Raw genomic sequence first — 14,444 nt, forward strand, 5'->3', positions numbered from 1 at the left:
TGTGTGTGGGTGCCCACGCCTGTGCATTTATTGTAGAAAACTGGACCAAGTGTGCACACATCTGTGTGTGTATTCCAGTAACTTATTGTGTATGCTTAGGGGTATGATTCCATAAACCAGATTAAGGGTTTCTATGTTTTCCACTTAAACTATATCCAGATAAGGAGCTGGATATGGTGGTACATGCCTGCAATCCCAGTTACTTCAGGAGGTGGAGGTAGGAGGATCACAGTCTGAAGCCAGCTTAGGCAAAGTTAGAGCAAGACACTTATTTTAAAAACAAACAAAAAAGCAAAAGGACAGAGGTGTGGCTCAAGTGATAGAGTGCTTGCCTAGCAACTGGAAGGCCTCAATTTCTAGCCCCAATACCACCGAAAAACAAAAATCTAAACCAGACTAAGGATTTTATGTTAATATTTACTTTTATATATTGCAAATTATAAAAATATATTCCCTCACACACATTTTGCAAGGATTTTGTTTATTTGTTTTTGTTGGTACTGGGGTTTGAATTCAAGGCTTTCTGCTTGCTAGGCAGACGCTCTACCACTTGAGTCATGCCTCTAGCCTTTTTTGCTCTGGTTATTTCTGAGATAGAGTCTCACTTTCAGGACCATGGTTCTCTTATTCATGCTTCTCACCATAGCTGGTATCAGGCATGTACCACCACATCCAGCTTTTATTGGTTGAGATGGGGTCTTGTGATCTTTTTTTTTTACCTGGGCTGGACTTGAACCACAATCCTCTCCATCTCAGCCTTCCAGGGAGCAAGGACTATGCTCCAGTTACCATGCCTAGGTAGCAAGTGTTTTTTAAGTCCTTCAAATAAGATCTAACCAGTCTGTGTTGCCCATAGTATATACTAAGCAGCAAACAGTCCCCAACGACTCCACATCCAAGTGTTCCCTTGGAGGATTTCATACAAAGTTTCTGATAGAACAATAATGTCGCCATTTATAAATCAGTGGCCATTTTATCCTCAGACCTCACTTGAGAAACTTCCAAGGACAGCCCAGCCCTGAACAGAAATTCCTGTGCTCTAAGACAGTCCCACCCCTACCACAGACTCCCATGCATTTACTAACTTCCTTAACCTACCCCTTCTATAAAAGCCATGCTTGGCGCAGATTCACTGCTGTGCCATCTTTTCCCCAGCTAGCCTGGCAGTTTGGCTCTGCCATTAAACTTTGTTCTATGGACGTGAGACTTTTCTCCTGAGCTTTCTTTGTGAACGGCATTTTTCCTAACGTTTGGTGCCATGACTCAGATCAGGTGCACTCCCGGCACTGACCTTGCTCTCCCGGCCTCCCCCACCCATCCCTCTCACTCTCTCTCTCTCAACTCCCATTCCCTTCCTCGGGGATCAGAGCTGCTTTGCCAGAACCCCCGATCCTAGAAAACACTGCTCCCTCACTAGCTCACAGGGAATTTCCTTTGCCCCAGCGCACCTCCAATTGCCATCCACCACCAGCCAATCTTCCCTCAAGGTCCTCTTTCTGTGAGTCCTTGCATGCAGAGCTGTGATCTCTTTCTCATTTCCTTGAAATCTTAGCACTAGGTCTTGGCTCGCTCCCGTCCTTGGGAACCTGTTCCCCACTAGGGACTGTGGACCCCTATAGTGAAGACATTCCCTCTGGGTGCTCCACATCTCTTTCTCTTTCCTGAGGACCTGATATTTCGGGGATGCCCGTCATATCTCTCCTCAGGTCAGGCTTCACCATGGCAGTTGGACCATCCAAAATTCTTTCAGAATCCCCATTGGGATGTCTTCTGGCCAATCTTGGGCCCCTACGCCTCATGCCTGATCTTAAGCCCTGAAAGCTCATTTTTCTCTGTAATCAGGCATGGCCCCAATATCCATTGGACAATGCCTCCAAAATGGCCACTTAATGGCACTTTCAATCCCAATATTTTAAGGGATTTATACAATTTCTGTGAGCATGCTGGTAAATGGAAGGAACTTCCCTACGCCCAATCCTTTTTGTATCTCCACACCAAACCCTCGCTCTGTACTTCTTGTTCCCCTGTGCAGGTTCTAATAGCCTCTAAACCAGCTTCAAAACAAACCTAATCCTCTCCCAAACCTCCTCCTTCCCCATGTAAGCAGACTTCTTGCTCTGCTCTCCCTGCTTGTTTCTTCCTATCTTCCTGAGGAACTTCCCCATCATGGTGTCAAGCCACTCCTTGCCAACTCTAGCCTCAAGGTGATTCCAGCTCTGGGAGAATCCATGCTTCTTCCCTGTGTGCTGAGACCAAGCCCCAGGTTTATTCAGGTATGCCTCATGCTACATTGGCGGAGTCCTGTTTGATTATGGCATCTGACGACTGCTTCCCTTCCCACCCCATCTAATGCCCCTTCTTCCTGAGACAGCAACTGGAGAGTGGAGGTTTCGTGTTGCTGAAAGTGTTCCAGCACCAGTCAATGGGAGCGACCTAGAGACACAGGTGATGGCTAATCCTACAGGCATGTGTCATGCCTCCAGGCTCTACTTTCCCCTCCCTTACCCAAGATGTCAGGACACCTTTTCTGCCTCCTCCAGGGTCCCACCACGTGTCCTTTGTCTCTGTCTGCCTTCCCCTCCCTGGGCTTACTGGGATCCCGCCTCCCATTAAAAACTTATAGCATGGTATCTTATGACTTAAGTTATTCCAACTAGTTTGCCAGGCCTCTCAGTCTAAAGTAACTTTAAATCAGCTGCTTTACAAAAAGTGCTTACAAAAAACTACAGCTGCACGCTAACGTCCTAACTCCGCCCCCACAAGTGGAGAAGGGAAAGCAAATAGGCCTGCTGGTGCACAGCAGAAACACCTGACATAGCTAAGAGAATCCATAGGCCAACTCAACACACATCCTAGGCCGCCAGCCACACAAGGTGATGGCTTTGGCCTGCCACCACTTCCCCTAGAATAAACACATGCAGAGTACACAGGAAGGGGGGAGGGGCAACAGGCTGCAGGGTCAGGCCTAGACAGTCAGGCTCGCTTGTCCCGGGTGTGTGTGGAGGGAGTGGCGCCTTGCACAAGCCCTGCTCCTAGCCCTACCTCACACCTCGGGGCACCAGACCCAGCCCTTGTAAACCAACTGTTAGCTTAAGGTTATAGTCCCAAAAATAACAAAATGGACATTATTGTAATAAACTTCTCATTTAAAATTTCCTATACTTTGGGCCTCAACATGTATTTTTCCCTCCAAATATTAATACTAGTCCCATATGGTACTGCTATTGGCCCGGGATGCCCTCTAAATGACCTTCTCTAACTTTACAGATGATTTATTCCTTTGTTTAAAAAGTAGCCTTTATTAAAGAGGCTGCCTGCTGTTAGCTAAAAGACAGGATCCTGACATTTTGTTCTTTCTAGATGGGATCTGCACCTTCCAGTCTTCTGGCTTGTAGATGCTAAAAGCTTTGTACTGAGGCCTGGCCTCAGTATGCCTTGGGTGACCAAGAGAAGTGGCCTTCACAGGGTTCCTTAAATTATAATCCATACTCCAATTATACCTTTTCTATAAAAGGGAAAAAAATGAACTAAGGTCCCCTATTCAAATTTCTACCTTCTAAGCCACCCTTATATTGAACTTCCTAATGGGTGCTTCTCCCTTCAACAGGTAATGGTAGGAAGAGGGCAAGTCTTATGTCCCCTTCCAGTTATCAGATCTAAGGGAAATTTAAAAAATCTGGACAGCTATACTGATGCCCAGACAAATACATTCAAGCCTTTATCTCTGTGGTCCAAACCTTTCAACTGACATGGAAGGATATTATACTTCTACTAGACCAGACTCTTTTCTCATTAGAAAAGCAAAGCCACTAAGGTTGGAAATGATTACCATTTACAATGAGCCCCAATACTAGTGGCACCAGGAAATGAGGGAATAAATGTGCTTACCTACAGGGGCACAGGCAGTCCCCTTGACAGATCCACACTAAAAGGGGCTGGTGATAGGGCTCAAGCAGTAGTGTGCCACTTTGCAGGCACAAAGTCCTGAGTTCAAGCCCCAGTACAGCCAAAGAAAAGAGAAAAAATATATATTTGGGGATAAGGGCATAGCTCAGTGGGAGAGTGTTTGCCCAGCATATGCAAGGCCCTGGGTTCAATTCCCCAGCATTGCTAAATCAAAAAAAAAAAAAAAAAAAGATAAGAAAGATAAATGGTGTTAATGTCACTTCAGCCATCTCATAGTGGAAGACAGTAGTTTAACCTAGACCAGATCCCTCATTCTTCAGGTGAGGAAACTGAGGCCCAGAACAGTTCAGAGACCTGCTCTCCAGAGTATCAAGTGTCAGTGTGAAATAACAACTTTGCTTTATAGCAACGCTCTGAAGAAAATCCCCTTATCTTTCTATAGCATCTTAAGGATTCTATCAGAAAACATACCACAATGGACCCAGAGTCACAGGTGAGAGAGGTTCTCCTCAAAGATAAATTTCTAACACAGTCAGCCCCAGATATTTGTAGAAAACTCAGTCTGTGGCTGAAGGGAAAAAGTCATTGAACCAAGTAATACAGCTAGCCATGTTTGTGTTTATAGCTATGTCTGTATGTCCAGGACCTTACTAACAGGAGAGAAAAAGATAAGAGACACCATGGCCTCATTGCTGCTCCCACCCGACTGGGGCCTACATCTCGAGTTTGCTACCATGGTGGACAGGAGGGGCACTTCTGCAGAGAATGCTTAAGGGGGGACAGCCCAGGAGACAGCTCCGCCCCCAACCAGGACCCTGCAAGGGTAACCACTGGAAGTCTAAGTGCCCCCCATCTCCATATAGAAGGCGAGGTGCCACCTCCTATGGATTGATGGGTCCCAGCCCCCTGTCCATGCTCCACTTCTTGGCATCAATGTTGAGGAGCCTCATGGTAGCCATGATGGCAAAAAAAACCCAAAAGATCATTTTCCGGCTAGACAGTGGAGCTCATTTCTCTGTCTTACCTTTCTCTCTAGGTCCCCGGCCCAATGACAACAGTTATCGTTTGGGGCAAATCTGGCCAGCCCCTAGAGTGCAATTTATCCGGCCTCTGATCTGCTCTTGGGGAGACCTCCTCTTCTGTCATTCTTTCCTCATAGTACCTGAAACTCCAGTGTCCCTGCTTGGATGAGATTTACTATCTCAACTAAAAGCTCAAATTCTCCTCCCCTCAGGTAGCTTTCTCTGCTGACCCCTCCTTCAGGAACAAATAGATTCCACAGTGTGGACTGATGGGATGAGTGTAGTGTGAGCCAGGACAGCCCTCCCTATTCAAATAAAACTCAAAAATCCCTCACAGTTTCCACACCCAAAACAACATCCCCTCAAGCCTGAGGGAAGATGAGGCCTTATGACTATTATCAATTCCTTAAAACAACAAGGGCTACTAATTAGTTGCTTCAGCCCCTATAATAAATTCAAAATTCTTATAAAAGTTAATTTTTAAATACAAGTTACAAAGTAAACAACTGGAAGGATATAGATAGGTAATGAATGTATTTTTTGAGAAGTTAAAGGAAAAAAGGAATGGTTTTTTTGGATGAGAAAGGATTCTGTAAAGAAGGGTTTGTCCTAAAGATGGTTTGAAATAGGATGGATTAGGACAAGCCATCAAAGGGTTTAGTATGTTATATAAAGGTCTGAGTAAGTTTTAAAAGTGTATAATAAAAAGCTTCGGTGTGTGATAAAGTTAAAGTTGAGTAATCTAAGAGTTGCCTAAAAGATTTTTAGGGTCATGTCAAATTAAAATCAAATTCTCTATGTCTATAAAATAACAAGGTTATCTTAATATTGTTCTGCTCTGAATAACAGCTACAAAAAACCATTACAGAGAAAGACTTTATCAAAGAAATTATTTGTGTTTTCTGCTGATCTTGTCAAGCTTTAAGTACTACTAAATCAGAGTTCATTTACATATTTGCTTATGTGTCTTAAATGACCATCTTGTAACACTGTAGTATCTATACTTTATCTAAATATGGTACAAACATTTATAAAGTTACATAAAAATGAGCTAGAGCTCTCTTTAATCCAAGAGTGTTACATTTAAATCCTGACAGCCCCTGCCTCCCACAGGTCACCTACCTAGGTGTGGCCTTAAAGGAACAGACTCACTCCCTGAGTCATGAGTGAATCAACCCAATCTTCTGTTTCCCTCCCCACCCCATACCATAAGGCAGCTTAGAGCTTTCTTGGAAGTTACAGGATTTTGCAGAATCTGTATCCCTAGATATGCAGTCCCTTAGCAGACACCTTTTTATGCTCCTCCTAATATTCCTATTTGGGTCTTAAATAATATATGGCCACCCATTTCTCTTAGAAAACTTGCCTCCAACAGACTCTTCTCTGGTTGACTACCTACCTTATCTTAACCTTCTCAGGGAACTTCTCAGAGAGCACGCTGACCAGATCCTACCCCACCCTATAACAATTTCTGTTAAACCAGGGGATCTTGTTCTCCTAAAGGATCTTCTACCCTCTCCATTGGGACTTTGGTGGACCAGCCCTCATCTGGTCATTCTTACAACACCCACTGCTGTCAAGCTCAATGGGATCCCCCAATGGCAGCACCTCTTAAGGAACGGACTCTTGGAATCCTCTAGGGAATAACATTTCACAGTGGTTCTCCTGGCCAATGCCCATCCTAATGCCATATTTCTTGCTCTCATATTCTTAAGCTTCCTCCCTTTTATCATAAAAACCATACAAAGATTTCTTTTAAACCACGTGTCTGCTATTGCTAATCAAAAGTTTAACCAGTTACACCTCCAGAAATATCAACCTCTCCAAAACTGTCCAGAGGACTGCTATGAGGGCCCCCACCAGGATGCAGGAGTCTGAGAATCTTGCCCCATACAGCACCCCCTGCCAGCAGGAAGCAGCTAAAGAGACTGATGCTTCACCCCAATTCCTGATCCTCAGCCCCTACCCTCATCATTATTAAAGGAAAAAAATGGGGGAATAATAGAACAATAATGTCACCATTTATAAATTGGTGGCCATTTTATCAGACCTCACTTGAGAAACTTCCAAGGATAGCCCCGCACTGAACAGAAATTCCCGTGCTCTAAGACAGCCCCACCCCTACCAGAGACTACCACACATGCACTAACTTCCTTAACCTCCCCCTTCTATAAAAGCCACACCTGGCCCAGAATCGCTGCTGGGCCATCTTTTCCCCAGCTAGCCTAGCAGTTTGGGCCTTCCATTAAACTTTGCTCTGTGGACATGAGACTTTTCTCATGAGCTTTCTTTGTGAGCAGCATTTTTCCTAACAGTTTCTAGTAACAGTCTACAAAAACACAGTGCTCTTTCTCCCCAAATAAAGCTAACTGCTGCGTCTGAGAAAAATCTTCAGTAAAAACACCCACAAAGACAAATTTAGAAGAACAATATCCCACGGCACAGAGACACACAGATGAAGCTATGATATATGAGCAGACCAAATACATAGCTTAGGGAAATTCTGCCCACCTTGACTGCCAGGAAAGGGTAGACACAGATGTTTCAGCTACCACGAGAGCTTGGTGGGGGATTGGGATGGTGTGGAAGCTGGCCGTGCATGCTTGGGTGGATGAAGCTTGGTATCTCTGCTGTAAAGCTGTCTGTCCCTGCCTCACCTACACTGGGCTGTGAGCTCCTATAGGCACAGTGTGATTTGGAGGCTGATGAATGCTTCGCCAATGGAATTGCATGTTTTCAGGACTGCAGTGGGACACAGATAGTCCTCTACTCCAGTTACCCTAAATCCTGCCTCATTCCCCTTACCTTCTCCTCCACACCACAGCCCCAAACTCTGCTAAAAACTGGACTCCTTCTGGATATGCCTTCCTCCCCAAACACAGCAACCCTGCTATAGCCATCTCCAATGGAACTTACTGTTTTATACATTTTATACTGCAGGTTAGATTTGGGGCTGAAGACTTTATCGGTGCCAGAAGAGCCCAAAGGCTTCGTGATTTGGGTCAGCAGAAGGAAGTCGTTGAAAAGGAAACCATACAGCTCCTTGTTGCTCTTGGCCTTGTAGAGCTTCCCACTGTGAAGAAACTTGCGTGGCCCCAAGCAATTGGTCACTGAATTGAACACCAGTTGCTGAGAAAGGAAAACAAACCCAAAGAAGACAGGATGAAGGAAGGTCATGTTTTAATTTTTGTGTCTCTCCATCTGAAAACAAGGGTTCCATCAGAATCTAAGGCCAAGCTCTAGCAGGCCAGTATCTAAGGCACAAATCAAAGATGCCTCTGAAGCCTTCCAGCAGTGCCTTTTGGAGCTATAAGGTCAAAGTCAAAGGCATGATTCTGGGGATTCCAAATGTCAAGTCTCCATTATAACTTCCCAAGGGATTTGTGCCAATCTTAGGGTGTGTTTCTCCCTTTTATTTATTGGAGAAATGGGATAGCAGGAAGAAAAGTGCCCACTAGTTTCCAAGATGATTGCCTCCTCGGTGCAAGGGGCTGCCCTGCAGTGGTGGGAACCAGATCCACCAAGTAGGTCCTGCATAGACTCAAACAGCCCCTAGTGTTCTGGAAAGCAGCAGGGACTCTCTCTGTACAAAATCATGGGATAAATGCTACTTTCCCAAGCACAACTGCAGTCCAGACGTCTAGCATGTGGGCAAACTGCAAAATCCAGTGGTGCTTAATGACCCTTCAAGGCCAAGCACAACAGGCACTGTCTTGTGCACACTGATTCCTACCCAACAGATTCATTTTGAAAATGTGAGGTGGATGGCTTTCTATCTGCCACTCACCAACTGTTAGGGATGGCTTATGAGTGTTGACATGTGGCTCCAACATTTCCCTAGGGGCTATCATCTCATGCCAGAAGGTTCTGACGAGGTAGAGGGGGCCTGGGGTGGAGATGACCCCACAAAGTCCCCCTTTTTTTGACAGAAGGGGAGAAATGGAGGAAGGCAAGGCTATAGCTGTGTGCCAGGCAGTGAGATGGTCCAGGCAGATGATTTCCACCTGCCCACACATCTGCCCAGGATATGGTCCATTCACCAGTCTTCAAGGCCAAGTTTCTCTCCAGAGCTATGAGATCTATAGACCTCTCTGAGGAGAGTACTTGTGAAGGAGCAATGGAGCTCACAACAAATATCACCCCAAGAGATGCAGGTGGCACCTGTCCACCTCCAACATGGGAGAAAGATTTGGTGGTGAGTCAGTGACCAGAGAGCTATAAGTGACAATGACAGTGACCACTCTGCTCCATTCTTAGGTCCAAGGAGGAAGGACAGTCTCTTACCTCCCCCTGAGGGTCCAAGCAATACTGAAAGACTGAAGGCGATACCCCAATAGGAGTCTTCAAAGAATATTCTTCACCCCTTCTATTCTTAACAGGAGCCTTCAATTCTACCTAGCTCTTCTTGCTTGCCAAGAGAGAGTTCAAGCCACTTGGGGGCAATGAGTCCAAACAAGGCAAGTGTCACTGGATCCAATGTCTTCAAAGCTGATGTCATTATTCATACTCAACATTTACAGCCCCCAGTTGACAAGGCAAACATTGACTAAAGATGAATTAGGAATCATTACATTACTCTGTTTGGGGTTGAGAATGCCAGACACTGCACTTATTTGAAACTTAATCACTGGTGTGTATCCAGCTTTGAATTATACATGGTCTACACTGTGTTCATGAGACAGAAAACAGAAGCCAACTCCTTCCCTTCCTGCCATAAAGTCAATAGTAAGCTGGGATACAAAAGCTAGGAAAGACCAATCAATAAAGAAGGACAATATTATGGTTTCAAAGGAGTATAAAAGCAATGAAAATAATTCACTTTCTTCTTAACATCCTAAGATGAAGACCCAGGCCCCTGAACCCCTCTGATTTAAGCAGCCAGACTTTCTAAAGTGCATGCTGCCACCACAGCATTTCTGCCTGGCAGAGTCAGGGCTGTTCAGGTCCACTGTCTGCAGCCTCAAGGCAATGTTCCCTTGATGAATACACAGGCCTTGCTTAGCCTGGCCTCCACTTGCCCTAAACCCTTGTGGTCTATTGTCCCTCTGTGTCCTCACTGCCACCCTGTGCAGGCTGGGCTCTCCACTCACAATGCCTGGGCCTGGATTCCTTACTGGAGAGAGATCTTCATCTTTTCAGTTCAGGAAAGTGTTCAATGCCTCCTTGAACATCCCCATGGCTGTCCCTTCCTCCACCTAGCTCTGCCTTATTGTTCATCACATTACTCCAGGACCATAAGCTCCTTGAGTGTAGGAGTCACAGTAGTAGAGGGTCTAGCTAGCATGCATGATTCAATCTCTAGCACAGGAAGAAAAAAAAATCACAATTACATATAGAAAAATAAGGCATGACTAGCAAAAGTTAGCAGAAGCAACAGACAAAAGAATAAGATCCATGACTAGGTTTAGTGACAATCAGATTTGGAGTATGCAGAAATATGTTTAAAATTTGTTGAGAAATGAATGAATACTTGAGCAAGGAGCAAAGACACAAAAAGAAACTAGCAGAATGGAGAACATAAACAGAACTGCTGGAAATGGAAAATAATATGATCAAAATAAAAAACACAAAGGGTGGATTAAGAGGCAGATGAAAAGCAATTGAAGAGAGAATTAGGAAGCTGAAGAGGAAGATGGCTCATAATTTTTCCTGTCCTCTTTCATGCTGGCTGTGGAGGCTCAATCAAAGGAGGCCCAGGTCCCACCCCACAGGCAGCTACCTCAGACAGGCCTTCACACTGCACGTGGGCTTGGATCCACTCCAGCCGGTCGGAGTTCTCCTTCTCGCGTACCCCCTCATTCACCTGGGAGCACAGCTCTTCTGCCTTCTCTAGGGCATGCTTCAAGTGGCTGTGATCAGGGTGGTTTTCAGGAGTGTTTTCCAGAATCTACACCAGAGAATAGAAGACATAAACCCCCTTGTCAGGACACTCTTTGAGGTAACATGGGTGGGCCTGGGGCTCTGGAGGACTCAACCCACAGAGGCAGAGCAAAATCTTTCTTGAATGGTGCTTACCTTAGCAACCATAGCTCTGGGTGCCCACCATGGAAATGACATGGAGTGTGATGACCACTCCTTGTTGGCTCCAGTGAGTGGCCTTGTGGGGTCCCCTCCTCTTCATAGATTCAGTGAGAGCTAAGATTCCAACCAGGAGGCAATTGATGGCTCAGACCCACACCCTTGTATGTTCCCAGGACAAGCTGTGTGACCTGTCCTGCAAAATGATGACCTTTCCCAGGGTGAATGCTAAACCACATTGGCAAACTCCTAGGATCCAGGATGGCACATAGAACCATGGAGCTCAAAGGGCCTTAGAGTCTATCTTTGAAAATCTTCACCCTATTTCACAGAGAAAGAAATTCAGCCCAGTGACCAGGCTCAGAAGCCAACCAGCTCAGCCAGCAACAGTTACTGCTCTTTTCTCAACTGCTCACTGACCTGAAGGAACTTAGGATGAAATTCTTGTATTTGATCTGAACAGTGTCACATCAACTCATTGTGAAAGCCTAAGAGTGGTCAGGGTACCCTTAGGTAGGGTGGGAGAGGCACCACAATCTTTATGCTTAGCTGAAGCTCAGGATGTGAGGAGCACAGTGGCTGAAGAAGGGACAGTGGTACCCAGCACAGATGTCTCCTAGAGCACAGCTCTTTCCCAGGTCCATGCCAACTGTGGGCCCCCATGCATCTCTGGAACTGCATTGCAGCAAATGTTTGAATTTCTGAGTAGATCCTTTCAAGGTGGTGGTTAGGAATAACAGTTGAAGCTGGTGTGGTGGTGTGCACCTGTCACCCCAAGCTACAAGGGAAGCCTAGATAGGTCACAGTTTCAGGCCAGTCCAGGCAATAAAAATTCATCAGACACCATCTCAGTGGAAAAAAACCCAGCATGGTGGCATACACCTGTCATCCCAGCTACAGTGGGATGCATAAAATAGGAGATGGCAGTCCAGACTGGCCTTGGCAAAAAGCAAAATCTTATTTTCAAAATAACCAGAGGAAAAAGGGCTGGAGGCATGGCTCAAGTGGTAGAATGCCTGCCCAGCAAGCACAAAGCCCTGAGCTCAAATCCCAGTACCACAAACACAAAAAAAATGTCAGTTGAATTTAACCTCCTAGCTTAAAATTCCTGCTCTGTCACTGGCCTGCCACAATTTGCCTTGGTTATATAAAGGTTCCAGATCTCAGTTTCCTCGTTTGGGAAACACGGATAATAGCCCATCTTTTATAAGATCATTTGAAAGACTGACAACTTTCCATGTTAATAGTACAACAGAAATTATTTCCTAGCTTTTAAAATATCTTCATAATACATATATAGTGTAGTTTATTTACACACTTCCTTTATGAACATATGGTTCTTCTCCAGAATCAAACTATCTGCTAGGTTGCTATGATTCCAAGACCTTTAAAGTTCTGTCTTTGATACACTGCTAAGACTTCCTCCATCTCACTATTACAAAAATATTGTCTTAGTATTGTCATTTTTGTATGCATCTTATAATTTGCTATCACTTCCAACTCTCTTCCTGGTTGAATTGAGTGAACTCTCAATTCTTTCTCTAGTATGGCTCTGGAAGGCAGAAATCTTGTTTCTGCAAATAATTTTTTTTTCCTTTTTAATATTTATGCTTCTCAGTTCTTTTCTTGCTTTTGTTTTACTCCCCACCCCCAGTTAGATCTAGAACACCTATTTTAAAACCTTGTTTCCCACAACAAGGGAATTGGACTTTGAGCACATGATAAAAGCGAGAGCACACAGGGAGGGGTGAGGATAGGTAAGACACCTAAAAAATTAGCTAGCATTTGTTGCCCTTAACGCAGAGAAACTAAAGCAGATACCTTAAAAGCAACTGAGGCCAATAAGAGAAGGGACCAGGAACTAGAGAAAAGGTTAGATCAAAAAGAATTAACCCAGCTCTTCCTCCTCCCAACCCTCCAGGTCAGGCCTGGGGAAAGCTGCCACTAGGGACTCAGTTGTGACTTGCCCGTGACTTCAAAGACCACGTTTCTAATGACTTTGTGTGGAGGAGGGCAAAAGGGTATTTCTGAGCTGGCCAGGATTTCCATCAGCTCACAGAGCCGCTCATGGTGGCATTTCTGTCTTCTCTGGCTCACAAATAGTTAGAAGCACATGAGCCTTTCCCTAAATATTCCAATTTAGTTTTGCCAGTTTGGAGAGGCTAGCCTGCCTAGCACAGTGGTAGGGAATGTGGCTTTTGGTGGCATGGTTTGAAATCTCAGGCCCATGTCTCACTAGCTGTGTTACTCTGTGCAGTGCTTTGTTCTGTAAAATGGGCAGAATGACACCCATCTCACTGGATTGTGGGAGGAACATACAATGAGCATGAGAAAAACTGTCCAGCATCGTGCCTGACACATTTTAAACTTCAATAAATGTTACCTATTGTTACTATCAATAATTACCAATAGTGCCGGGCACTTGTGGCTCACGCCTGTAATCCTAGCCACTCAGGAAGCAGAGATCAGGTTTGAAGCCAGCCCGGACAAATAGTTCGAGAGACCCTATCTCAAAAAAAACCCAACACAAAAAAAAGGGCTAGTGATTCCACAATGTACCCCCACCCAGCAAAAAAAAAAAAAGAAGAATTAACCCAGAAGGTAACACACATGCACAGGAAATCAATGCAAGTCAACTCCCTGTATAGCTATCCTTATCTTAACTAGCAAAAACACTTGTTCCTTCCTATTATTGCTTATACTTTCTCTTCAACAAAATTAGAGATAAGGGCAAAATAGTTTCTGCTGGGTATCGAGGGGGTGGGGAGGAGAGGGAGGGGGCGGGGTGGGTGGTAAGGGAGGGGGTGGGGGCAGGGTGGAGAAATGACCCAAGCCTTGTATGCACATATGAATAATAAAACAATAATAATAAAAAAAAAACCTTGTTTCCAACTTCAATTTGCAGTTAAAAACCTTGGTTGGGAGTGGTAAAGAGAAGCATGGAGCTAATTAAATAGCAAGTATGGAGTTGGTAGGGAGGAAACAGTAGACTGAAAGAAGCTTCTAAAAGGAGTTAATTTAGCCAAAGTGCCCCTATATATAGAGGGAGGGGGGCGGGGGATGGAGCTGGAGCTGGGCTGAGGAGATGGTTTATGTGGAAGGAAGACTTGCATCATAAAAGGAGACTGACTGAGCAGCTGAGTTCACATATTAAGGCTAATGAGAGAGAGCCAGGTTTCTCACAGTTCATATCTAGGGGAGGGCTGGAGTATATTCTGTGGTGTTGGATTAGAATGGGAGATGTCCATGTCCATATGAATTCATGAGTTTTAATATAAATACTTAAACTGATCCAGAAACAAGCATATATGCACGTGTGTACGTATGCATAGGTAAGTATGTAGTTATGAATACACGTGCATGTGTTTCCCCGTGTGGCCACTAGTTGGCCCAGTGACACACTGGTGCCAGATCTGAGTTACTAAACACACTCTCCATTAAAAGGAGCCAGGCACCAGAGGCTCAAGCCTGTAATCCTAGCTATTTAGGAGGATTGCA

The 14,444-nt window shown here is 44.9% G+C and overlaps 1 protein-coding gene across 7 annotated transcripts in view; it reads right to left on the reverse strand.

The window, feature by feature from the left end:
* Itsn1 (intersectin 1) overlaps nt 1-14,444 on the reverse strand; it is a 205,055-nt gene that overhangs the window by 14,383 nt on the left and 176,228 nt on the right. For all 7 annotated transcript variants that reach the window (XM_074072743.1, XM_074072746.1, XM_074072744.1 and 4 more), the window contains 2 exons: nt 10,648-10,815; nt 7,845-8,057 (listed from right to left, as the gene is read on the reverse strand). In XM_074072743.1, coding sequence (XP_073928844.1) covers nt 7,845-8,057; nt 10,648-10,815 — 381 coding nt within the window. The remainder of the gene's footprint in view (nt 1-7,844; nt 8,058-10,647; nt 10,816-14,444) is intronic.

This window comes from Castor canadensis, chromosome 5, assembly GCF_047511655.1.
Source record: "Castor canadensis chromosome 5, mCasCan1.hap1v2, whole genome shotgun sequence".
Lineage (NCBI taxonomy): Eukaryota > Metazoa > Chordata > Mammalia > Rodentia > Castoridae > Castor > Castor canadensis.